Source organism: Carya illinoinensis, chromosome 1, assembly GCF_018687715.1.
Source record: "Carya illinoinensis cultivar Pawnee chromosome 1, C.illinoinensisPawnee_v1, whole genome shotgun sequence".
In the NCBI taxonomy this organism is placed as follows: Eukaryota; Viridiplantae; Streptophyta; class Magnoliopsida; order Fagales; family Juglandaceae; genus Carya; species Carya illinoinensis.
The window spans coordinates 44,619,887-44,644,622 of NC_056752.1; the positions used below are offsets into that span (position 1 = coordinate 44,619,887).

Sequence of the window (24,736 nt, forward strand, 5' to 3'; positions counted from 1 at the left end):
AACGCAGTTTTAACCACTGAAGAGAGAAAAAGTAGGGGGGGCGGCGTTAAACATTAATGAGGAGGTGTGATCCTCTACTTTGCACTTTATTTAAATTTTTAAGACATATATACGTGTCATGTTCTCATTAGTTTCCGTTGATTACACATAATAGGATGTTCCGGTCAGAATCGTTCCTCCTCTTCAATATGTCCCAGTCCGTGGTAATGTCAAAAAAAAATTAAATGAACCAAAAAAAAAAGTTGGCACCGTCCACTAGTGCCCAGCCTTCCATAACTATCCAAAATACTTACCACCTGAGAATTAGGCTCCACAAAATGATCAGTACTACTGTACTAGCATTCACATTATTTATAATTATTATTTAAAAAAAAAATGATCACAACCATTTTACCACCATCATCCTTTAGTTAAAGAAAAAAAATATAAATCCGTAAAGACATTAAAAAGATCCACATCTGAGTGGCAAAATCTGTCTTGATTTTGTCTCCACGGCTCTCTCTCTGTCTCTCTCTTCATCTATATATATGTAAACCTCTCTGATCACATTCTTACCTCTTAAGCCCGTCTTTCATTTTCCTCACTCTAGCTTCCCCCTCCATTCGTACACTTCGAAATAACAAAACATGGTGAAGTTCTCAAAGGAGCTCGACGGTCAGCTAATCCCGGAATGGAGGGATGGTTACATGAACTATAGGGAATTGAAGAGGCATATAAAGAAAATCAAGCTATCTAGATTACCCAAACATCCCCACCAAGACATGAACGGTGACTATGGTCTGTCCATTTTAGACCCCGTACGTTTCGTCGCTAGGAAAATCTGTGACAAGTTCCGCAATTCCGATAGCAAAACTGATATGACTCAGGTACATAACACACACACACACGTAATATGAACGCGTACTGTATGACCGGATTCCGGTGACTTTTTTTTTTTTTTTTTTTTTTTCTGTGTTTTTCTCTAGCTAAAAAGCGTCCAAAATTTACAAAAGCTTTTTGGTCGTAGTAATTTTTTGCACCCAAAAAGTTAGTGCGCGCGGTTCGGATTTTTGTCTTGTTGTGTAATTTTGTATATGCGTGTTGGGAACTATTTCCAGAAAGTGAAGTGACGTCATTTTCAGGCAGAAGAAACCGCAGAGGGTTTCCGACGCACTGATAGCTAGCTAGACTGATTTTCCGACAACACCGTCGTACTTTGTGTTTCTGGAATTTCGCTCCATGTCCTCGTGGCCTACGTACCAGATAGGATCCTGTGTCTAATTTCTCTCGCGCAAGCTGTTCAGGAACTATTTTCCATTTCGATAATTTACCTTACAATATTAATAGCTAGCTGGATCCTATACGAGAAATGACGAATTTGTAAATCAGTTATAGTCAGGTCCCATGCATAATATTTAGTGCTTCGTTCAAAGTTAAAACCCCGCTGCATGTTACGTTTCTTAATTAGAAGTTAGAACTGATCTCCCTTTTGCCGTTTTGTTTGTGGCTGTTGAAAAATAAAGCTCGAGTGATGCACAAGTTTGTCAAGTACCAGAAGAAGAAAATAATTGTAAAAAAGAAAAAACAAAACCCATATTGGAACCTTTATTGGTTTCTTCTGCATGCTTTCCTTTCTTTTCTCATTCTCTCACGAAAGCAAACGAAACGGTTAAGTGCAGGCACACACTCATCTCACGAAACAATCGTGAGTCATAGAAGCTTCTCCCTGATATATCCATTTTCTGTTGCAGCTCAGGAGGAGTAAAAGCTGCGTGGAGGACGGTGAAGATCAGGAGGTATATAAAACTGATCTTTCTCAACTGTTTTCCCAAGAAGATGAGGTGAAAATCGTACAATGTCACAATTTACTGTTTAAATATTCATTTTGGTACTTTTTTTTTAAAGCAAATTCTTTGAATGTACTTGATCCATCATATTGATCATCTTTTATCTTATTTGTCTATCTGCTGATTTTATATATATGGGTATTTTCTGATTGTATAGATCAGGATATTCTTCGAGAAATTGGACGAAGAACATAATAAGATCGAAAAATTTTATAAGGAGAGAGAGAGTGAGATTGTTGAGAAGGCAGAGACTTTAAACAAGCAGCTGCAGTTTTTGATGGACAGTAAGCAAGTTCTCATGAGCCAACGTCTCCGGAAAAAGTCCCCGTCGAGTCCAAACTTCGGAAGTTCCCCTCCTTCTTGGTCATCTGTATCTCCTCCCCGGTCTTCTAATTATTCCGGTGAGCTTCCTTTTCTTTTGTAACTTTTATTTCTCAGTTTTTCCGTGCCACAAAGTTGAGTGCGCAGCCAAAAATGGGGCCACTGATCATGTTATAAGGTCATTCCTCGGAGTTGTCGGTGTTGTTCATCGGTATGCGGGTAAAATGGTTTTCCATTTTGTTGGCTTTTGCCTAATTCCCCGTGAAGTGTCCAAGTACTTTAGATATGGAACAATGTCATGCTGACACATGGTCAAATATACCCTTATAATATTTCGGCCTAAGGGTATCGGCAATATGCAGATCGAGATTATCATATAAAATGAACAAATATAGTTTTAGTCTACCTTTTAATTTTAATTTTTTAACTTGGATTTTAGAAAAAGAAACGTCATTATATATAAAAAGGCATACCAAATTCACTACATGTTAAATAAGTATTTATGATGAGTTTTTTTTAACAAAAATTATTATTTGTAACACTAATAGATTGTGGATCTTTATTAATAATTGTACGTTGTGGTATTTTTGAGACTTTTAGGATCAACTGAGGTTCATGCTAGAGGGATTAGATTATTCTATAAAGTATTTTTATAGAGAAGGGAATAAAGTGGCCATGCATTGGCTAGATGTGATGCGATGGGTAAGAATAATATATTCATGGACAGTTTTTAGCTTTCTCAATTGATTAGGGGATTGTATAGATTGGACAAAATAAGTACGGCTTATGTTAGACGTACTCTTTAAAGTGTGCAGTGTGTATGGTCGGGACAGTAAGTTGTCATTTTATTGTGAAAAATTATATGTGTAGTCATTTTTGGAGACTCTTTTGTGCACTCCAGTGATATGATTGGTTGTGTATTAAAAAAAAAGTAATTCAGCCAATCATATCAGTAGAGTGCGCAGGGAGTGCGTAAAAATGACTGTATGTAACATTACTCTTTTATTGTTTGATCGATTAGTGTGCAGTGTGTATACCTCTGTCATAAGTGATGAATAATAAATTTTAAGGAAGTGCCATCCTCCTTTAAAATAAAATAAAAAAGGTTAATAGATTGATCATTTTGGCTGGAATTAGTTATTTTTGTAGGAAACAAGAATTTTATTGTAGTGAAACATTGATAAACACGACTGGAAACACATGGAAACTTTGACTATTTTGATGTCAATTAGCCATGGCCTTATTTTTGTGACTTCTTCTTTTTTTTTTTTTAATTTCCATTTAACTTTGAACGACTTCTAGCTTTTTCAAATAATTTTCCATATATAATATATATCATGATGTGTTGATGAGATTTATTTATTTTTTCCCAAAATAACATGGCAATTAAATGTGTGTCATCATGTCTAATTAATATTTGGGATGAAATTTATAATATGCAGAAAGCTCTGTTGAATTAGCTGAAATCCTTAGTCATTATCAGATATCGGATCGGATAGACGAAATAATAGCAGCACTAGAAAGAAACAGTAGTAGGAATTATAGCGGGACGAAGACAAAACTAATAAAGCAAGGGAAGATTGACATTCCTGCTGAAACACCAACACCTGCGATCGTGTCCTTGACATCGATGCTGTGGGAAGATTTGGTCATGAAGACTCCCAAAAAAGAGTACTGCCGTGGAGAACAATCGATTAGTCGAAAGAAGGTTCAGTCTGCAGAGAAGATGATTCGAGGCGCCTTTGTGGAGCTCTATAAAGTCCTTGGTCTGCTCAAAGCTTACAGGTACGTAAGTACGTAATTACTTTTATCATCTTTTTTTATTTATTAATTCTTTTACTAATTAATTTGTGATCGACGTGAACAACTAATAACAATTTTAAATATAGATCAGAAGGATTAATCGATCTCATTAATTTGCGGTATAACCTCTTAAGTTTGTTGAATAGATAATAAATAAATAAATAAATTTCATGGGATACCGGCTGGCCGTTTCCAGCTTTAGGTTGGAAGCTCCAACAGACAGAATTACATATATATATATATATATATATATATATATATATATATATATATATTTATATATATTACGATATTACATGATGTCACAAGCAGTAGAAATCATTCTAAAGTAAAAACAAAAAAGTCTCCTTTGGGGAAAAAAAAAAAACACTGTTTTGGTTTTTACCTCAAAGTAAATGGATCCGATCGATCAGGGAAATCATTGGAATTTGCAATAGCTGATATATATACATACATACATACATATATAAATATATATATATATATCCTTGAAGCATGCATGCAGTTCATTGAGTACTGCATGCTGAGGGTGATTGTGCATTACGAATTAAGAGCGAGCTAGCCGGCCGGCATAAGAATGGCGAATGCTTGCTAGCTTCGAATTATAAATGTGTCAGACTCACTCGCTAATTAGACTGAGGTCCATCAAGTATTTAATTAGTGACTTCAAAGTAATACAAACTGAATGTTGTGGTAGCTGCAATATGCATGCATGGGCGTGATCGGTACTTTTTTTCCCCTCGAGTTATACATGTAGAGATTTATCTGAATTTTGCTTGTTCTAATGGAAGAAACTATTTAATTTGGCAGCTCGATGAACATGAAGGCGTTTACAAAGATACTCAAGAAGTTTGACAAGGTACGGTGTAGTTTAATCGGAACATCAATTTACCTAATGATCATCGAGAAATGTCTGATGACGATCATCTCATGCATATACCATACATACTTGACACAACACATGACACACACGTATTATATATATAATTACTGCCTGCACTGAATTTTTTCATTGTAAGTACAATTATAGAGTAGAACTGGTGCAATTTTCCGGCCTCTCAATGAGTCAATTAATTTAAGTCTACACATGATGAGCTATATTATTTAAATATAAAGATATGTATTTGATGATCAATATGTAAGTGGGCATGCTGCAGGTATCCAACCAGCATGCTTCTGCGAATTATCTACAAGCAGTGAAGGCCTCTCATTTTATTAGTTCAGATAAGGTAAAGTCATATATATATAATATTGTTTAATGAATCGATTAGCAGTACTACTTTAAAATATATATCTCTCCGATCCGGATTCCGGCCTTTTAATTCCCTGATGATCTCTGATCATGATCACTCATATTTCAAAAATAAAAATAAAAAAGATTTTAATTAGCTAGTGCATGCATGTGGTTTAATTTGCATTTGACGTGCACTTACGTACGTAGATCAGCTAGCTAGGTCAAGAATTAATGAGTATTAATGATGCTTCTTTAATTATTCTTGATTTTCTCACGCACCATCGCCTAATTTGAATTATTTGAGGCTCAAAACCTTTTGCATTTCACATCCAAATAGTCTATATATGAAAAAATAAATAAAACTCATGATACTGATCACAGTACTGAAATCATGACCAATGACTTAAGAGAAGCTGTGTGATCACGATTATGTGTTTAATATCAATCACTACACGTTTATTTCGCTGAAAATATTAAATCAATTGTACGTACGTACGTAGCTCTTCCCAAAATTCAAACCCTTCCCACTATATTAATTAATTGTATTATACTAATACTGGTACTACTATATATTATTAATTAGCCATAATTAATATTAGAATTATAATTTTTTGTCTAAAAAGGTTGTTAAACTGATGGAGGAAGTGGAATCCACATTCATAAAGCACTTCGCCAGCAATGACAGGAAAAAGGCAATGAAATTCCTGCGGCCACAACAGAAAAAAGCTTCTAACATGATCACTTTCTTTGTTGGTAAGCTTTCACTAAGCCACATTATATGTATGTGTGTGTGTACACACACACATACTTGCCTAGTGGGATTATTTGTCACTAATCATTCCTAATTTTCAGTAGGCCAGCCCGCTCCCCACCAGACAGTACGGGTGTGGCTGGTTTTTCAAAAGGAATTTTGCCACTTCTGATGAATATTCCTTTTTTTTTTTTTTTTTTTTACCTGATGAATAATGTTCCTAAAGCCTTGTTTTCTTCTAATTATTATTGTTTTTTATTTTTTCCGTTTTGCAGGATTGTTTACTGGGTGTTTTGTATCACTGTTTACTATATATGCAATCTTAGCTTACATGTTGCGTACGTTCTCCTCTCCTCCAGGGAAAGTTTACATGAATGATGGATCATATCAGATTTTCAGGTGGTGGTCTTTGAATCCTCCCATTGTCCTAGATTGTTTTCATTTTTTACCCACAGTATACCAACTATTAATGCTTATAATTAATAATATAAAAGTGGCATATAACTGATCATTTTCATGCGCAATATATATAGAAGCATAATTTTTAAGTTAAAAAAAAAAAAAATCATCATAAATTCAGGATATTGAAATCATCACTGATGATCGCTGTAATTAGTTGGTAAGAATGCAAGTGAAGAACCAAACTCAAATGAATACAGTTTTCTATTAATTAATTATAACTTGATATTTCTAGTCCATTTATCTTCGAAGCCGTTCATCTCTTCTAAGAGTACTGGGGTGCTGTTCACAGTAAGTACGTCGCAAAATATAAGATGACAAACGTATCCATGCATCATATATTGACAAACTAACAGTGAAGGTATGACATTTTGCAGCGTGTTTGCGTTACTAAGCTTGCACCTGTTCATGTATGGGTGCAATTTGTTCATGTGGAAGAATAAGAGGATCAATTACAATTTTATCTTTGGATTCTCACCCAATACATCCCTTAAGTACAGAGATGCCTTCCTCATCTGCACCACCCTCATGACTATTGTGGTCGGGGCGATGGTCGTCCACCTTCTTTTGCAGGCTATTGGCGTCTCACCTGACCAAGTTGATGCCATTCCTGCCATTCTTCTTTTGGTTGGTGCCAATTTTCTCTAATATCCATTCTTTAAATTACCAATATAGCATGGAGATTCTTCCCTTTTTAAAGAAATTCAGGATGTTTGTGCTCTTGCCCCTACATGTAGCATGTTAATTAAAATGTTCACTGAAAATTTGTTAATTACCTTGCCAGTAGCGATTGTAGTCATAATGATAAGAATTTCGTAGGTACTTCCTACATCGTGTAGAACATGATCATGAGTGTTTTAGAACACCGTAACTAAAAAATAACTTAGTTAAAGAGTCAAAAGTTTAAAGGGTGCAGAACTTTATGGACTTCCCACTTACCAGGGAATTCAATCAGTGACACAAGCCATAACTGAAAGTAGTCCAGGCCTTCATCCCATATATGCTAGATAAATAAAGGACCAGAGCAACGTTAAAAAACATGATCTCATTTAAGGTATGAGACCAAAGTTCCGCCAAGCTTTAACAAACCCAACATCCTCTAGCTGTCTCCAGGAAAAGCCTGGTGTCCTTGCAACCGACGATATTCTGTTCCTGCATTCGGATATACATTCATATACATATATATTGCCAGTAGTGAATAGTAGTGAAGTAATCTGATAGTAAAATAGTATATAAATAGTAGTAAATAGGAATAACTGTTTGTGAATAGTAGTAAAGTAATCTAAAAAAGTCTGAAAGTGTTGTGTTCCAACCGAAACATTGTTCTGATTGTGAATCCCCTTTTCAGTTTTTCCTCGCTCTGCTGATATGCCCACTCGACATCTTCTATCGCACGACACGCTGCTGCTTTAGCCGTGTTATTCGTAACATATTCTTCGCGCCATTTTATAAGGTACATCCATGCATTTCTTTTCTCATTTAGTTAAAAAATGCTATTCATTCTCTGCTATATAATGACTTGAGTTCTATTCTATGCAGGTTCCGTTGGTCGACTTTTTTATGGCCGACCAGCTTACTAGCCAGGTAACCACTCTATCTTAAAGCCTACACGCTGAATTTTTTCCATTTCAATTTGTTTTAGATTCACTCTCTTTTCGCAACACACTCATGCTGCATTTATATCCAATTAATTTCTTTGGTTCTTTCTATAGATTCAGTTGTTGAGGCAGATGGAATACGCAGCCTGCTACTTTCTGGCAGGAAGTTTCGGAACACTCCAATATGGGACCTGCAGTAAAGGAAGGCTATTCAAGGATCTAACTTATGTCATTTCATTTATGCCATACTATTGGCGTGCAATGCAGGTAGCACTCCAGAACTCCTTACATAAATACGTATGTGTGTGTGTATGCTCCTGAAATAGTAGTTTAATCGGTTGTTTAAATCGTTAGTAGTACTGTTTGTGAAAGCCTTTGTCTGTGTATCTGATCCAACTAACACCTTGCTTAATTTTCAATGTAATTACAAGTGTGCAAGACGATGGTTTGATAGCTATGACGTGGAACATTTGGCTAACATGGGGAAGTATGTTTCGGCCATGGTGGCAGCTGGCGCAAGGCTAACATATGAATACAAGAAACTTGACCACCACAGCATATGGTTTCCCATAGCCATAGTGACCTCCGTGGTGGCCACCGTATATCAGTGTTACTGGGATTTTGCGAAGGACTGGGGGCTTCTCCAACAGAACTCCAAAAATTTATGGCTAAGAGATGATTTGATTCTGAAAAACAAAAACATCTACTATGTATCCATCGTGAGTTATCTCTCTCACTCTCTTCTCCTTTTGAATCTTTGATAGAATTTTGGGGGCCTTCGTTAAACCACAATCTCAAAAAAGATCTGAAGAGTTGAGGAACTGAACTGCAGGCCTTGAATGCTGTTCTAAGAGTCGCATGGGTGGAATCTGTGTTGAAGTTGAAATTTAATGATGATGATCATAAACAGTTGCGAGATTTTGTCTTGGCTTCATTAGAAGTAATTCGTCGCGGGCACTGGAATTTTTATAGGTACTTTCTATCTCACATGATTTACATGACGTTGAAGTTATTTTTGTGTCTTGGAAGAGAATTGACTGTTATATAATTGAACCATATGACCAACATTTCAAGAGTTTGGGTCCAAAAAGCAACAACTACATTATCAGATATGTTCGTGATGATACTGTCTCTAAAATCTTGGAGACAACTCCAACCAACTTCATTTTTCACCTAGTATCCAACGGGCAAAAAAGAGTCAAAAGGGGACATTGTGACCTACATATAATAGAAAAGGGGACAAATCTTCTGATATTGGTAAACTGTCCCTAAACAGGTTGGAGAATGAGCATCTAAACAACGTCGGAAACTACAGGGCAGGGAAGGAAGTTCCATTACCATTCCACGACATGGATTCTGATGGCTAAATGCTATTGTTAGACTCATGTACAGACGTCCATGCCAAGCTGATAGCAGAACCGATCCTCCACATTATAAATAACATAATGTGAGATCTGATGTCCCTTATTCATTACATTTCCAATTCAAAACGTGAATCCTCAGGCGCCATTCGGAATGAAAAAAGGCGCGTGTAAAACCAACAATATGTTTCCGGTACATTTTGGCATTTCCAGTTGGACTGGACATGAGGTTATAAGTAGTGTCTTATATTTCTGCAACTCTCCCTTCCTTTATCTCAATCAATAATTTGGGTACTTATTGAAAATTTTTGTGTCTGACGAAGTAGTCGCAACTTAAGGACTTTGCTGGATAAAGTCGGCGTGCAGTCGGCTGTACGGAATGAATAAAAAAAATTATAAAAAAATTATTTTATATTCAGGAGACCTATATAAATAAAAAAAAGTTATAAAAATAAATTTTTTTTTCATGTAGGTCCCGTATTAATTCACTTTTTTCTCCACAACTGCACGCCGATTGCATTTACCAACTGCAAAAAGTATTTCTCGGGAAGTAATATAGCCTCACTAATGCTAGACAGTGAAGTGCATCTTAGCCGCTGTTAACCCATGTGGCCGTTTCTCTGTCAAATTGTTCTTTCCTCATGAACAAAGGATGGATCTCTATCTGCAGATTTATCTAATAATGGGAGGTCATTAGTAAAAAAGCAGGTGAACGGGAATGCCATCTTCTGTATTCGACTTAGAACGCAACTTATAAGCCCTCATAGCTTCAGCTATTCTATTAAAATTGTGGCCTGCTTTTTTCTTTTAAATTCCAAGAAGTTTCCTGTAATGAACCCACCAACTAAATTATAAAACGTTTTTTGAGTTACGGAACTCAAATACAAAAAGTCAGCATTTTATGAAATTTTCTATTCCTTTGATAGTTTATAAAATAAACATGGCCTTACAATTTTTGGCCGTTTAAACTAATCTTGTCAATAATAAGCTTCAAAATTATAGCTATCATGTGAGAGGGATTCAGAATTTCGAGGGAGACGAGTGTTTTTCAGAGTCTAGAGCATGTTACTTTTTTTTCTAATTTATGAGGGTTTTTTAAATGAATTTTGAAAATTGTTTCTATAATAACTTCAACTTCGATAAATATAACACATACTATTCCAAATATCTTACATAGTATAACACAAAACAGAGCAAAAACAACAGCACATCCTTTTGCCGATGGTCCTTTCTGCTTGATAAATCATGCTAGCAGGTCTCAGCATGCATGCAGCATGGTTCATACCTCTGATAAGTGCCTCCACACTGCTGGGCGATCTCTTGATATTAGGAGGGCACGAGATGATAAGTAATCAAAGGAAGGAGAATACATGTCATCTGGACCAATGATATCTCTAGCTTTTTGAGTGTTTCCAGAATCAATTGTGAAAGACTGCAATGAATCGTCCCTCTTGGTATCAAACACGAATAGCCCCAGTCCGCAAACACCCATTACAAGGTTTGAACTTCCCCATACTTGTGTTATTGCTGTGTAATGGAAGTGTGCTTCGGATTCTGGCAAGGTGTAAGTGCCGTATAGCCTTTGTTGGCGCAGCGAGTACTGTTGCAGCTGTGAAGAAGGTTGCTTCCTCCCACTTGATCTTACGTTAGTGCAGCCTAGAAAGATGGAATCGCCTTGAGAGAAAACTGACTGTGCACTGACACCAACTTTTGGTATCTTAAGACCTACACCAGATGGGTGGCGGAAGTCCAAAATATTAATAGAATCAGTGGTGCAGAAAACACCATCATTTCCTTGTGCTTCCGATGAACTTACTCTGCATTTGTCATGCATCAATTATGTCATATAATTACTCAAATTAGAGACTTTAAATAGCATTCATGTATTCAAGTGCTGCTGATAATTTTGCCTGTAGAAACCAGCAATAATCAGAAGCATAAAATTCTCAGATTTAGAACCGTATTTGGACTTAGAGAAATACATCCTCACTAGAAGTTGATCTGAAAAAATAAAAATAAACAAAGTACTGTCTATCTCAAGAGAAAAAATTGACCAAGCTGCCGATGCCAAGTAAGAAATATATGTCAACTAGAAAATTTAGTAAGAGAAATAAGAAGGGGCATACAGTGAAGAAAGCAAAAAAAAAAAAACAAAACAAAAGTTGGCAATAACCTTTGACGAATCCCACCACCTAATTCAGCATCAGAATTGTTGACATGAAGAGCAGAAACTTTTCGACCAGATGAAGAGACAGATAATAGTGCTTGAGAACTCGGAGAGTTCACATCCCACACAGAAATTGTTTCTGCCTCAGTTAGAACCACTTTTCCTCTGTTTCTCCACTGTACTGGACTTGAATAATCCATTGTTGAGACAGGCTTCTGCACCTCCCATTTCATAACTTGCTCTCCATCACGGATATCAAAAATTCTCACACCTTTCTGGCAGGTGGCAGTCGAAATGATAAGGGGTCCACAGGGTTTATACCACCATTGTTGATTTTCTGGGGCAATATTAGAAATATCAGTTCTTCTGTGCACGATATTGTAGGGTAAGGAACCCAGTACTGTTCTCAAAGTGGTTGCTCCACCCTCAATTTGGAAAGCTCGCACATCTTTGGTGTAGAAATCCCAAGAGCAAAAACCTGAATCCATAGCATTCCCAGCGGATGAAGCCACAACATATCTTCCCGAGCAACCATCTGCAGCAGGGGCACGAATTACCCAACAATCCCTCCATATATCAGGGGAGAGTCCTGTTGGAGGCCTGTACTCGGCCTTTACCTGAAACAAAGACGGGCAATCAGAGACAACAAGCTTCTTAAGTGCCAGTTCTTTGTTTATATCCATGCATGCACTAATCTTTCTGCACCACTTTTAAAATATGAAACATGGTCCGTTCACATAAACATGCTCCACTGCTTCATTAGGAAAGACATAATTGTAGTGAAGATAAATCATCACATGAAGAATTTGAAACAAAAGAATCAAGCCAAAATTCATTACTGATGCACTGCATGTAGAAGTGATCTGAACTAATCGTATCCCTATTTTCGGGAAATGGATAACATTGTCTCTTAGGGAAATGAAATTCTCAAATCAAACATCACTATAAAATAATTACAGAGACACTTCAAGGAAATGCACTCTAATTTAGGTAACCAGGTTACCAACCTCAGAATTAGTAATATCATAAAATGAGCAAGAACCATCATCGTGGGCAAGGACGGCCTCCCCCTCAGAGACAAACCATCCTCCAGTTGAGGTCTTACGGCCAATTTCATTCAGCTCATAAATGCAAGTATCGTCTGTCCTGTCACCAAGTTTCACACCCTGCATATTTTCCTGATCACCAAACTCATCAAGTGTCTCATCAGATGTGAGAATTGAGTCTATATTGCACTTTCCATTGAATGTGTTTGAAGAATCTTCTACTCCTGCAGACGTAGCACCATCCATTTCTTGAACTTCACAGCATTCCATATCAGCCAGCCCATCCCTTCCGGCGACTTTATTTTGCCCCTTATTCGGAGAAGCTAACAACTCAACTGATATATGGTTCTCGTGAATAAGGCTAAACGACTTCCTATCCTCTTTTGACACACAATTTGGTACTACTACATGGGGTTCATGACTTTGAAAGATTTCTGATGCTGCTTTCAGATACGTCCCATTTTTTGGCAACTTATGATAAGGAAGTAATCTAGGTTCCAGTTCCTCGCTAGTTAATCCTTTGACAAAATTTTTAGCATTATCCACCATCTTGCTCTTTCCCTTCTCAACTATCCCACTCTCCCCATCAATTTTTTTGGGCAATGCCATTTTACCACCCGATTCACCTCCGACATTACCCATCACCTTCTGAACTCCCGAAATCTGGTCCTGAATATCCGAAAGTATGAGCTTCGGTGCATCTGGATTATTCCTATCCAACATCTCCTTTGTCCTCTTAATATCCGACGCAATCCTCTTCACCTTCCCTTCCAAAAGAGCAAGCTTCTCATGAAGCTTGCTCGGATACTCTATATCAAACTGTCCGCCTATACCTTCTCTTAACTTCTTCTGTTTTAGACTCTCTGAGACCGTCCCCTTATCCAAAGACTTCCCACCACTCTCTTCTGCATATAGATCAACACCATTTCCAACCTTGAAAACTTCCTCGTTCGACTTCAAAACCTCATCAACCCGCATACCATCTTGAAATTTTTCATCGAAAGTTAAACCCACCTTACTTGATTTTATTAAGTTCAAGCTTGGATTAACTTCACCATTACAATTCTCCAAAACACCAACTTTATTCAAATTCATACCCCTTTTTCCCACTTCCACTCCCGATTCCTCGCAAACCCCACTCTTTTTCTCCAAATTGACCCCAATTTTTTCTTTACGATCCCTGAAAACCCTAATTGCACTAGAATTCCCTTCACACCCTTTCACACTCGCATACCTAAACTCCTTCTGCTTCCCACTCTCCAAGCCCTTACCACCACTCACACCCACCAAAACCCTCCTATCCGAGAAAACCGGAATGAACTCAGAAGGACTGGGGCTCCTACATCTAGGGGCCGACGACGTGGACCACCGGAGACGGGTGTTTCCGTCGTTCCCGGGACCCGTCAACGAGGCGGCGGCCTTAACGAAGCGTGGCATGGACCGGATAGCGGGCTTCTGGGCCGCGGACCGGGGCCGGGAAGCGGGCTCGGGGTTTTCTTTGCCAATGGACGAAGACTTGTGTACAGCACGGGTGGCTTTTTTGCTGGATATGGAGACTGGGGTCAGGGGTTTGGACGGCTTGAGGCGGCGAGTCGATGAGGCAGACATTGTGTGATTATAAAATAAATGGACAAAGTTAATCCGATGAAAATTTTATGGGTTTTCCGAGAGAAGAAGGATACGAATAAAATGAAGCTGTTCGAGTACTGTTCTACCGGTACTATGTCGGAAAGATCGGGTAGCTTTCGGCGGGAAATAAAATTCAATTTCGAGTTTTGAATTCATTTTCATAGGGTCGAGCCACGCATCAGAGAAGATTTTCTCTTTTATAATCACATTTAAGGCACACATTACTGCTAAGAACGTGCAAGATTTAAATTTAAAAAAAAAAATCAAACTAAGGACGGGTATATTAAATACTAAATTATCTCATCTCATTTAATTATTTTAATTTTATTAAATTTTTACATAAAATATAATAAATAATTTAATTTTTTAAATTTTTAAATAAAATTAATATTAAAAAATTATATTATAATAATATTTTATTTAATTTTTGATAAAATATCTTATCTTATTTGAATTATATAATTAAATAAAAATATTAGTTTTAAAAAATTAAATGAAAAATTAGAAATAACAAACAGCATTTCGGGTTATAAAAAATTAAAAAAAATAAAAGTAAATATTTAAATAAAAGGATTTGCTCTAAAAGTCAATGGAGGATATTAATTTCAGCAAAAGTAATTCTACAAGGTAAGAGATTCTCTTGGGAACTTAGTTGTAGGACATCGGATGTAAGATTTTGGATTTGTAAATAGAGTAATATTATATACAGTTATAGAGTATGTAAATATTACATAATCGCTTTAAAAAAGAGTGGAATTCACGATTAAAAAATTAATTTTTTTCTTGTAAATCACATATTAATTCACTTTTTTCAAAAAAATTACGCGACGTTTGCACAACTCAAATAAAAAAATTCTATAGGGAAATGGATGGTATGCCTCACTTCACACCCGAAATTCTGAATTGCATAAAATCTGACATCGTACTCCACACCCAATTCTACAATCAAATAGGTGCTAGCTAAGGCAAATTCAAAAGTAACGTCATGGTCACTATGCACTAACTGAGAGATATAAATTGTAAATGGGTCCACACGCCCACTGAACGTAACAACACAAATAGACTCACAAGCACATTAACTAGTAAAATAAACCAGTACATGCCTAGACTAACTAAGCCCTTCGGCCCAAAGCCCACCAATAACCCTTATTGACTTAATCGGGACTTCAGCACTTCATCTCCTTCACAAAACATTGCCCATGTTCCTCCATCGACTTGTGATAAAACCACCTCTTTTAGAGCACCTTGCTCACAAGGTATGGGAATGAAAGCTAGAGCTTTTTGTATGGCTCCCATGTTGCAACATCTTCAGACAGTCCCTTCCACTAAATCAAGAGCTCAATTTGTGGTAGGTTTTGAACCTTGCAAATTTGATGAGCCAGCACATTTTCATGCTTGGGTTGGACGATCCCTCTTGGATACACTACAGGGAGAGTGGGGATGACTAAGAGCTGCCTTCCGAGCTTCCTCTTCAACTCGGAGACATGAAAAAGGGAGTTGATCATAGCAATGGGTGGTAGCTAGAGTTGGAAGGCCACCTCCCCTACCATGTGGGTAATAGGGAAGGGCCAATATTTGATCTTTAGACCTTAGGTTTTAGGGTAGGCGTGTGGGGCTTCAAAGCCTAATTTCTCTCACCTCCCTTCCCTTAATTCACGTCCAGATTCATCAAATCCTAATGTGAGTCTCAATGGATGATATGTGACATAAAAAAATAATAAAAATGATTTGAGCATGTGCCCCAATTGCCTAGGGTTTCAAAACCCTACTCTTCTATAGAGGTCGAATGGACATGGGCCTTGGGGGCCTCCATTGTGGGCTTAGATGCCTAGTGCATCAAACCTAGGTTTTTAATTGGATTTCATCATTTGCCCAAAAAACATGCACCAACCTATAATAAAATAAGTTAAAAGGCTTAGCTAATTCTTGGTCGTCACGATAATCGTGATCGATGACAGCATACTAGTAATAATCAACCTAAACACATCAAATTTCATAAAATGGACATCACCATGACAATGGGTATGGTTTGGAGATAAAAAGGGTGATCTAAAAGAGTCTATCTAGTACATCATTTCCATCAATTTTCTGACGAGTAGTCTTTGTTGCAACTTATTTTTTTTCTGGTGATAAACAATTGCAACAAAAAACTCATAATTTTTGCTACGATTGTTTACCTATGTGGGCAAAGTTTTTGCAACGAAGTTTGAGGCAAAAATAATCACATGAAAAAGTATAATTTGCTGCAACTTCAAAAAATGGGAATGTGTTTTTACGACAAGACAATTGCTGCTACTTGTTGTTGACACTTTTTTCATCGAAAATGTGTTTCTACATCAATTTTAGGACTTTTTCTGGCGACTTCTTCTGGCACCAAAAAAAAAAACCCATTTTTCTTGTAGCGGATCCAATTCATTCTTTGTGGCCATTCAACAAGCAGCAGTTACAGAGCACGCCCATCTACCTGCATTTCAACACAAGCTTACTCCACCTTGTTTCATATATAGGTAAATTAGAAATTTTTATACATCAACAAACAAAAAGAAGAAAAAATGCTTCATCGCCCCAAACATAAAATTTATCCTACAATGTGAAACCAAAAGTTATCTCAACCAAAATTGTTGATACTGTAAAAATTGCTCAACAAGTCGGAGGGAGAGAAAGAGTCATTCTCAGCCCACTGAGGCGATTCAGGCATCTATCGTTGTCGTTTGGGGCTCCCGTTGGTGTTCCGGCTTAGCCGTACAGTGTAGAGAAAATGGAGAGAAATGGACACACGAATTTACGTGGTTTGACACTAGGCCTACATCAATAGGGATTTGGAAAGGAGAAATTCACTATAATATTCTTATTTATAGACTCTCATGACCTCTCATCTCTCACTATACAAGCAAAACTATGGATATATTTTCTAGAGAGGAACACCTGTGTCGAATTCCTCTGAAGTTGAAGAGGGAGACTGGGGAAGAAGAAGTAGAGATCCAGGCCTCTCGTTGGAGGCTTTTTATATATCTTTTTATTGCGTGTGCTGATTTGTAGTGATGGGATCCTACCCCTTTGAGTGCACCAGCTTCATTTCTTTTTCCAATTTTCCTCTGACTTGCTTTAAGGCCTCATACCATTTGCCTACCCCATGTCCTTCCTTGTCCTCTAGCGCCCAACCAAGTGGGCTGGGCTTGGGCCCTGATATTTTACCCCTTCACAGTACCCTACGATTCTTAAGGGTGACCTGTGCCAACAAAAGACATTGAGAATCTACAAGGTAAAATATACAACAGAAACCGTCAGTAAGAAAAAAAAATGCACGGAGCTAGGATGCGACAAGAGGCTGGCTCGACTGCTCAACATGCGAGCGCAGAGCTTGGAGGTTGCGGGAGACTGGCTCGACTACTCAACGTGCGAGCGCGGAGCCTAGATGCGGTGGGAGGCTAGCTTGACCACGTAACATGTGTAGTTTGGAGATGCATCGTTTGTATGTTTATTGTTGAAGGAAAGTGTATACTTGTTTGGTGTCTTTGTTTCTGTTTCATTGTTAGTGTTGAAGTTTGTGAAAAATAACCCACGTAAAGTGGTCAGAGGGTCTGTCAACCCCTTGGGTCCACCTTAGGTGATTGTCGGGCTCTTCGGCCTATTCCTGAAGGTAACCCACCCGAGGAAATTGTGGAGCTTGTAGGCTCGTTAACTCTGAAGGCTCATTCTTGGAGGCAACCCACTGACATTGGTTATGGCTCAAGCATGACACTCGACGGGCCGAGTTTAGAGACTCGACTTTGTTGAATGAGAGTCAGCGAGTCTTGGAGACTTGGCCTTACCCCGCATATGATTGCGAATCTAGGGATTCAACAAGTTTAGGGACTTGACTTTACTGGATAGAGGTTGGCTAGTCAGAGATTTAGCCTTAGCCTGATGTTGCGAGTCTAGGGATTTAACTTTGCTGGACAGGGGGTCGGTGGGTTTCGGAGAATTGACCTTACCCCGTATATGGTTGCGAATTTAAGAGCTCAACTTTGCTGGACGGAGGTCGGCTAGTCTTGAAGACTTGGCCTTAGCCCGTTGTTACGAGTCTAGGGATTTGCTAGACAAGGGTGCTGGCCCGTGCTAAAATTGTTCTGTCAGAGTGTGGGACCACGTGGCCAATGTTCTACACTGCAAGAAGTGGTTAGTAGAAATGAAATTCACATGAGTTTTGAGAGAGATAAACCGAAGAGTTGTGGCCGCTACAGTCAATCCTTTAGCTTGACTGAATTATTGCCTACCGTTGGTTGCGATTCCTCTGCCCTCTCGCTCCCTTTCTTCTTCATTTTTTTTTTTAGATCCCGTGCTACACCATATAAATCTCCCACATTTCAAGTCTAAGCATATGGATTTCAAGCTGGCAAGGCGAGTTCGAGCAAATGGGTTTCAAGTGAGCGGCATCCGTGGTGCGTGCGGCCAATCGAGGAAGACTAGTGCCACACGTTGCATGGGCCATGCAATGTGCCCTTCGAGTCAGGTGAGGTGTTCCCAAGCATTGGACGCGACATGTGGTTGTCGCAGTGAGTCCTTCTCGTGTAGACGATGATTTTTTCGAACTAATCTGGGCAATGTTCCTAAACTGGTGACCCCGTGCAAATGACTCTCGAGCCCGCGCATGGCTTCTAAGCGGTTACCTCTTGTATAAACAACTCTTGAATGGGGGAGGCCTTCCAAGCTGTGAAGACTCGTGTGGCGTTTCAAAGTCCTGAGCCCCAAGCCCTTGTTTGCTGGTTGAGTCAAGTTCTGAGCCTTGATCTTCGAGTCCGATGGTCAAGTTGAGTCCCGAGCCCTGTTCTTCTGGTTCGCTGGTGGAGTATAGTCTGAGCCCTCCCAGCCCTGTTCTTTGAGTGTGCTGGTCTAATCGAGTCCTTGTTCTTTGAGTCTACTAATCGAGTCCTTGTTCTTTGAGTCTACTAATCGAGTCTTTGTTCTTTTGGTTCGCTGGTGGAGTCGAGTCTCGAGCCCGTGCCCTGGCCAAAGAGCCAATGCTGACATTACCTAGGTGGGACCACTCCGGTGTGGAGAGAGGGCGATCGTTGACCGGTGGAAAAGAATTAAACAACGTCGGCTGTCACCATGATGGTTACTGGTGCCGCATTTGGGTTGTGCCACAACTGGGCCATGGCACCATTGGGAGCACGGTGTGCATGGTTCGCATGGAACCACGTTATGGGAGTGGGGTGGTTGGTGACTACCTCGAACGGCTCACACAAAGCCGACAGTCTGTTTGGTGGCTGCAGGCAACATTGGGTGCACAACAGGGGTGTACATGAAACCGCATAACCGACCTCTACCAATGGAAACCGACGGCCAGAACCAGCAAAGAACCGGTTGACGGTCTAGTGAAATATATAGAAATCAACGTCAGTCAGCTCAGTCCCGGTTCGACCTAAGGGAAAACAGTTGAATTGACCAACCGGTTTATATATATATTTTTTCTCTTTTATACATATAGAAATGGCACCGTTTCACTTAAATAAGTAAGACGGCATCGTCTTGAAACCTGGAAATTTTAAAAAAGATATAATAGAATGGAACCTTTTGCGCCGTTTCAAAATGAATTAATAACCCCCCAACCCCTCTTCTTGTTCCCTATGCCATCTTCTACCTCAATTCCTCTCTGCAACGTTCTTCTTCTTCCATGGCAGACGACGGCACGTTATGGATTCCTTCATCCTCAGTTCCTCCTCCTTCACAGAAGACGCCGACAGTAAACCTACGACCTTCACCGACGGACATTGAGACTGATATGATAATTTTCTCTTTCCAAACCCACGATTTCGGTCGGTGGTGTTGGCTTATGGCAAAGTCGGTGGTGTCTCGGTTTGGCTCCGAAACCGACACCAAACCCATCGGCGTGTACCCCTAGTGCACGTCGTGCACCCAGCCAGTACATACCCCGTGCATGGCACAAATCTACTTGTGTCATGCATTGGAGGGACGTGTGGCACTGTGCACCTGAATGGCCCAAACATTGTGTTTGGGCACTGCTTGTGTGTCTCGAGCATGACTTACACTCCCTGGGCCAGGGAGGCGAGTAACTCGATCACTTGAATAGCAAATGCCATGCGCGAGTCCTCAGCGGCTAGCCCGCTTATTGTGATGTCATTAATAAAAATAAGGGAAGAGCAACTAGGTATACTTATTTAGAAGAAACGTCACTAGTTCACTTAGAGATTATCCAATGCGTTGAAAAATCATCATTCTCCCACATCCGGCTTAGAAAGTGATCAAATCCCACAGACGGCGTCATTGTTGATACTATAAAAATCATTCAACAGGCTAGAGGGAGAAAAAGAATTATTCCCAACCCACTGACACGATCCAAACATCTATCAATATTGTTTGGGGCTCCCATTGGCGTTTTGGCATAGCCGTACAGTGTCAGTGCGTACAATGTAAAGAAAATAGAGAGAAATAGACATACAAATTTATGTAATTTGACACTAGGCCTATATCCATGGGCCCTGATATTTTACCCCCCTCACAACAATAACTACAAAATGCTATATTAAATAATCCATTTTTTTACAACAAAATAGTTTAGACAAAGGTAAAGACAGATAAATATAATGGGGATAAGAGCGAGAGAAGCCCATCACTTGAACATAACAAATAGCAAATTAATCCAGTTTACAAAAGAAAGTTGAGCTGATCTCTAAAAATTACAACAGAATATATGTTTCAAAATTTAAACACTATAAATTATATTACAACTATAAAAAATATATAAATATTGTATAATCACTTTATTAAAAAATAGTGAGATTTATTATTAAAAAAAAATTTTCATATAAATTTTATATTTTATTAACTTTTTTTAAAAGATTATGGGATGGTTACGAATAATTTTTTTTCTTTATGATGTAGAAAAAAAAAAAGATATTGTCCTTCTCCCTCATCGGACTCGCTTCTGAGCGAAATCGTCATCGTCCATTACTGGCTTCTGATCTTTTGCTTTTACATTTATAGAATTGAGATGATCGGACGAGAAAAGTTCAAGATCAGCCGGCCACCAACTCCCGTAGAGAAGCGTAAGCACCGAAAAGGCAAATATATATTAGGGATGTGTATTTAATAGAATACTAAATGCATAGAAAAGACGACAAAAATGCATCTACATCTATTAAAAAAGACAAACCTGAAAACAACTGACCTCCAAATACCTGCATATCAACAGCTTCAAAAAATCAAGATCGAAATACCAAGACGAATAAAAGCTCCCTGAATTCGAATAAAACACGCATCAAAATAACCAAATAAACTCAAATATACAGCTAAGAAAGATGTGTTACTTTGAGAGAGAGAGAGAGAGAGAGAGAGAGAGAGAGGGCAAAAGATCATTCAGCACCTTGCAATTTGGTGAGAAAGCAAGCGCTATAGTCATCAACTCCACCGTCACTTCTTGTCACCTGCCAACAAGTCCTCCAACAACGAACAGAAAAACTTATTCATGAGATCGAGAAAAAAATAAAATAAAGCATTTGGGAGAACAAATTAAAGATGACCTAAACATGGACTCACGACCTAGGTTTCCTATGATGGAGACCCAAATTAAAGGTCATGAGTAATTTCCACGGAATTAAGGAGATCCAAGAAAGGCATTGACATTCGGTCGCCAAGGTAGATGAATCAAGAAAAATGTTTGAGATCCAAGAAACGGAGAATAAATCTACACTGACGTTAAGATCCAAGTAAGGGAGAACCAAGAAAGACGCTGAGATACAAGAAACGGTATGAGAACCAATAAAGACGTTGGGTAGCCATGGTAATGCATAGATTTATTTGCAATCGAAATTCAGTTTACTGTTTAAATAAATTACATGCCAAAAAACCATACTTTCTGCAAACACTTCAATTAAAAACAAATGTGCTTAAAAAAAAAATGCAAATGTTTGTCACACAAAAATTTTTGTTTTATAAGACTTTTATCGGCGATTAGAACTCATTGAAAATAGAATAATTCTACTTATTATCTTTATATTTTACATACCACATTTATTTTAATTTATTTTTTATTTTTTTATAACAAATATGCAGTTTATGGGTGATAAGTAAAATAACTCAATTAATTTAATAAGAATAAAATAAAATAAAAAATAATATTAAAATATGTAAAGTGTGTGGTGTTGGCTGATGTATAGAATTCCTATAATTATATTAGTTCAAGTATGATTATAGATGCATTATAAATAAACTCAATAGCTCCTGGGAGGCAGTTCAATACAAATTGAGGTTAAGGTAAAATTTAAGCAAATTCTTCATAATTATAATATAATAAAATATAAATTATTATATATTTCTTAAAATTTAAAATAATATGAGATTTTATTAAAAATCTTTAAATAATTTTTTTAATTTATATTTAATATAGCAACTTAAAATAAGGCCCAACACAAATTTGGTTCCCCAATTTAGCAATCTTGAAATACTTATTTAAAAATATAAATAATTCATTATATCAAATATTAAGTTTTGTATATGGGCCTTGTACATATTGAAAAATATAAAATTTATTTAAAATTTTATCTAATGAAATGATTTGTTTTAAAAAAAAAAAATTAAAAAACACCTTACTTTTATTTTTGGAGGCCTTGTATAGAATTTAGACTTTAGGCAATCGCCTAAATGGCCTTACCATTGAGCGGGCTGCCTAGCTTATGGCTACGGAATATTTTTAAAAGACTAAAATTTATAGAAGTTATAAGAGTTTTAATCCTATAGATATCATTGTCATCCGATTGCATAGACCTCTTTTGAATATATACATATAATATATTGTTGAAGCTTATAAAACATGCATGCAAGGGCTAGATAGACATTTGGTATATATAACTATACTATATATAGGAATTTGGAATTCTTGATCAGTGTTCTTAAAGCAATATTTTTCCCTCTTAATCTTAAAATAATCGCAAGAACAAAAAATTTAAAAAAAATGGAAGAGAAAAAGTGTAAGAACATGGGAAAATAAAAAGATGATCACCCGCTCGATCGGTTTGATATGGTAGATTTCCAACTAAATTGGCTTCATTTTGGCGATAGTCATATGTAATATTAAAGGTGCATCTTCTACACTTGTAAATAGAATATTTAGCGATATATACTTAAATAATTAAACAAGACGTACATTAATTACTGAAGAGCGACACACTATTTTTTTGTAAGAAATAATTATTTTGATTATTAAATTTTAATCACAAAAGTTTATTTATCTTGTAGTGACAATTGAACAGCATGGCACTTTATTTAATACTAGGATAAGATACGACACGTGCATGCATGCTTTATTCTCCAGTACTATTTACAGGTAGTTGGAAATTCCATGCATGCCAGCCAAATCCTAAGTACTCCTCAAGCATATAAGTTGTTGATTCCGTCGATATCGTCCTCAGTCAAATCTTTACTCTGTCCTGCACGGAAGGAAGGGTACATAATAGCATCCTCAAGTGAGGTATGGGCGAGTCCAAGAAGGTGCCCGATTTCATGCAAGGCAACCGAGCGGAGGTGAAACGTACTTGGGGTAGCAACCACACTCCATTGTTGCTCCTTATTGAAATGGAGCCTCCCATCAGATGGCCCAAAAGAATGAGCCAGGACTCTATCATTAAAAGGATACCCATCTCCATGTTCGCTCTCTTCAAAACTAATTTTGAGATCTGATACTTTTGGCCAACGGTGTCTAGATTTTCGAAAGATCGTGAACGTGAAGTTTGAGTTCCTTGCCCATGTTTTGAAAGCTTCTTCAACAGGGCTTATGTATGCATCGGGGAAGCCCTCAAGAAATCTATAGGTTAGATGACGCTTTGAATCTGGCCATCTTGGTTCTCCGGGCAAGAATTCATAGTGAGAGACGACATGGAATGAACCAATTAGGTGGCGACCATGACGTCCCTTTTTGTTGCTACCCCCCGAATGCATCCAATTTGTACCGTTGATGATATCTGGCATGCCACAACGAGGCATCTTCATCTTTGATATTGTTTTCACATCCAAAATTCCAGTGGCCTTGAGATGATAATTACGCTGATAAGTTTTGATCGCGGATTCTAAGAGTTCGTCAAATTCATCGTTGTTAGGCTTGGTGGGATGGTTATAATAACCAAAACGTTCAAGGTAATCTTTGAGGTCACGGATCCCTTTGACGATATCACCCTTTTGGCATCCTTTAAGATTCTTGAGAAACTCAATGGATAATGACTTCCCAATATTTTGCGAGTCTGATAAAGTTGCATAAGAAAGGAGAGGGAGGAGGAGAAACAGGAGGAAGAGTACTAGGAATGAGGAGAGTGAACGGATTTTAGAAGCCATGATTACTAGGATTGTAACACTAAGAAAAAGTTGAATGTTGCGAAATACTTAAATGTTTGGTTGTCTTTTATAGAGAGTTAGGGATTGCGTGGAGAATTACATGAGATGAAAAATTTGGAAATAGTAGCAAAATATTTTGTGAATAACAATGAAATGGTTTGAGTTATGATATTTAATTTATAGAATTTTGAGAAAGGAAAAAAAATGAATAACAA

The 24,736-nt window shown here is 37.8% G+C and overlaps 3 protein-coding genes across 5 annotated transcripts; 1 reads left to right on the top strand and 2 right to left on the bottom strand.

Annotated features, from left to right (window-relative positions):
• Positions 1 to 563: 563 nt before the first annotated feature.
• LOC122276771 (phosphate transporter PHO1-like) lies at positions 564 to 9,611 on the top strand. Of its 3 annotated transcripts, none has more exons than XM_043086679.1 (15): positions 564 to 866; positions 1,731 to 1,820; positions 1,984 to 2,227; positions 3,590 to 3,932; positions 4,761 to 4,809; positions 5,108 to 5,179; positions 5,808 to 5,937; positions 6,211 to 6,334; positions 6,772 to 7,021; positions 7,743 to 7,847; positions 7,934 to 7,978; positions 8,107 to 8,259; positions 8,424 to 8,711; positions 8,825 to 8,964; positions 9,269 to 9,611. In XM_043086679.1, the coding sequence occupies exons 1-15, from the start codon at positions 627 to 629 to the stop codon at positions 9,357 to 9,359; spliced, it is 2,364 nt and encodes a 787-aa protein (XP_042942613.1). In that variant the 5' UTR covers positions 564 to 626; the 3' UTR covers positions 9,360 to 9,611. The 3 variants fall into 3 exon arrangements, with proteins under 3 accessions (XP_042942613.1, XP_042942617.1, XP_042942623.1); XM_043086683.1 differs by having other exon boundaries at positions 1,731 to 1,775; XM_043086689.1 differs by lacking the exon at positions 564 to 866 and having other exon boundaries at positions 1,814 to 1,867.
• Positions 9,612 to 10,469: 858 nt separating this feature from the next.
• Positions 10,470 to 14,318, bottom strand: LOC122276788 (KIN14B-interacting protein At4g14310-like). The gene is made up of 3 exons (XM_043086694.1): positions 12,528 to 14,318; positions 11,527 to 12,137; positions 10,470 to 11,170 (listed from the first exon to the last, which is right to left on the bottom strand). Exons 1-3 carry the CDS (start codon positions 14,172 to 14,174, stop codon positions 10,633 to 10,635), a joined length of 2,796 nt encoding a protein of 931 aa, XP_042942628.1. The 5' UTR covers positions 14,175 to 14,318; the 3' UTR covers positions 10,470 to 10,632.
• A 9,153-nt stretch (positions 14,319 to 23,471) lies between these two features.
• On the bottom strand, positions 23,472 to 24,535 carry LOC122303031 (metalloendoproteinase 3-MMP-like). Its single transcript, XM_043114565.1, has one exon. The coding sequence runs from the start codon at positions 24,519 to 24,521 to the stop codon at positions 23,565 to 23,567; it is 957 nt and encodes a 318-aa protein (XP_042970499.1). The 5' UTR covers positions 24,522 to 24,535; the 3' UTR covers positions 23,472 to 23,564.
• Positions 24,536 to 24,736: the final 201 nt, after the last annotated feature.

Excerpts from the sequence above, each read along its gene's own strand:
- LOC122303031 (XM_043114565.1), bottom strand. The coding sequence starts at position 24,521 with ATGGCTTCTAAAATCCGTTCACTCTCCTCATTCCTAGTACTCTTCCTC.
- LOC122276788 (XM_043086694.1), bottom strand. The coding sequence starts at position 14,174 with ATGTCTGCCTCATCGACTCGCCGCCTCAAGCCGTCCAAACCCCTGACC. Across the intron at positions 12,138-12,527 it reads ATGATATTACTAATTCTGAG|GTAAAGGCCGAGTACAGGCC; the intron begins GTTGGTAACCTG and ends TCTTTGTTTCAG. Across the intron at positions 11,171-11,526 it reads GGTGGTGGGATTCGTCAAAG|AGTAAGTTCATCGGAAGCAC; the intron begins GTTATTGCCAAC and ends TGACAAATGCAG.
- LOC122276771 (XM_043086679.1), top strand. The coding sequence starts at position 627 with ATGGTGAAGTTCTCAAAGGAGCTCGACGGTCAGCTAATCCCGGAATGG. Across the intron at positions 8,260-8,423 it reads ACTATTGGCGTGCAATGCAG|TGTGCAAGACGATGGTTTGA; the intron begins GTAGCACTCCAG and ends TGTAATTACAAG. Across the intron at positions 8,712-8,824 it reads ACATCTACTATGTATCCATC|GCCTTGAATGCTGTTCTAAG; the intron begins GTGAGTTATCTC and ends ACTGAACTGCAG.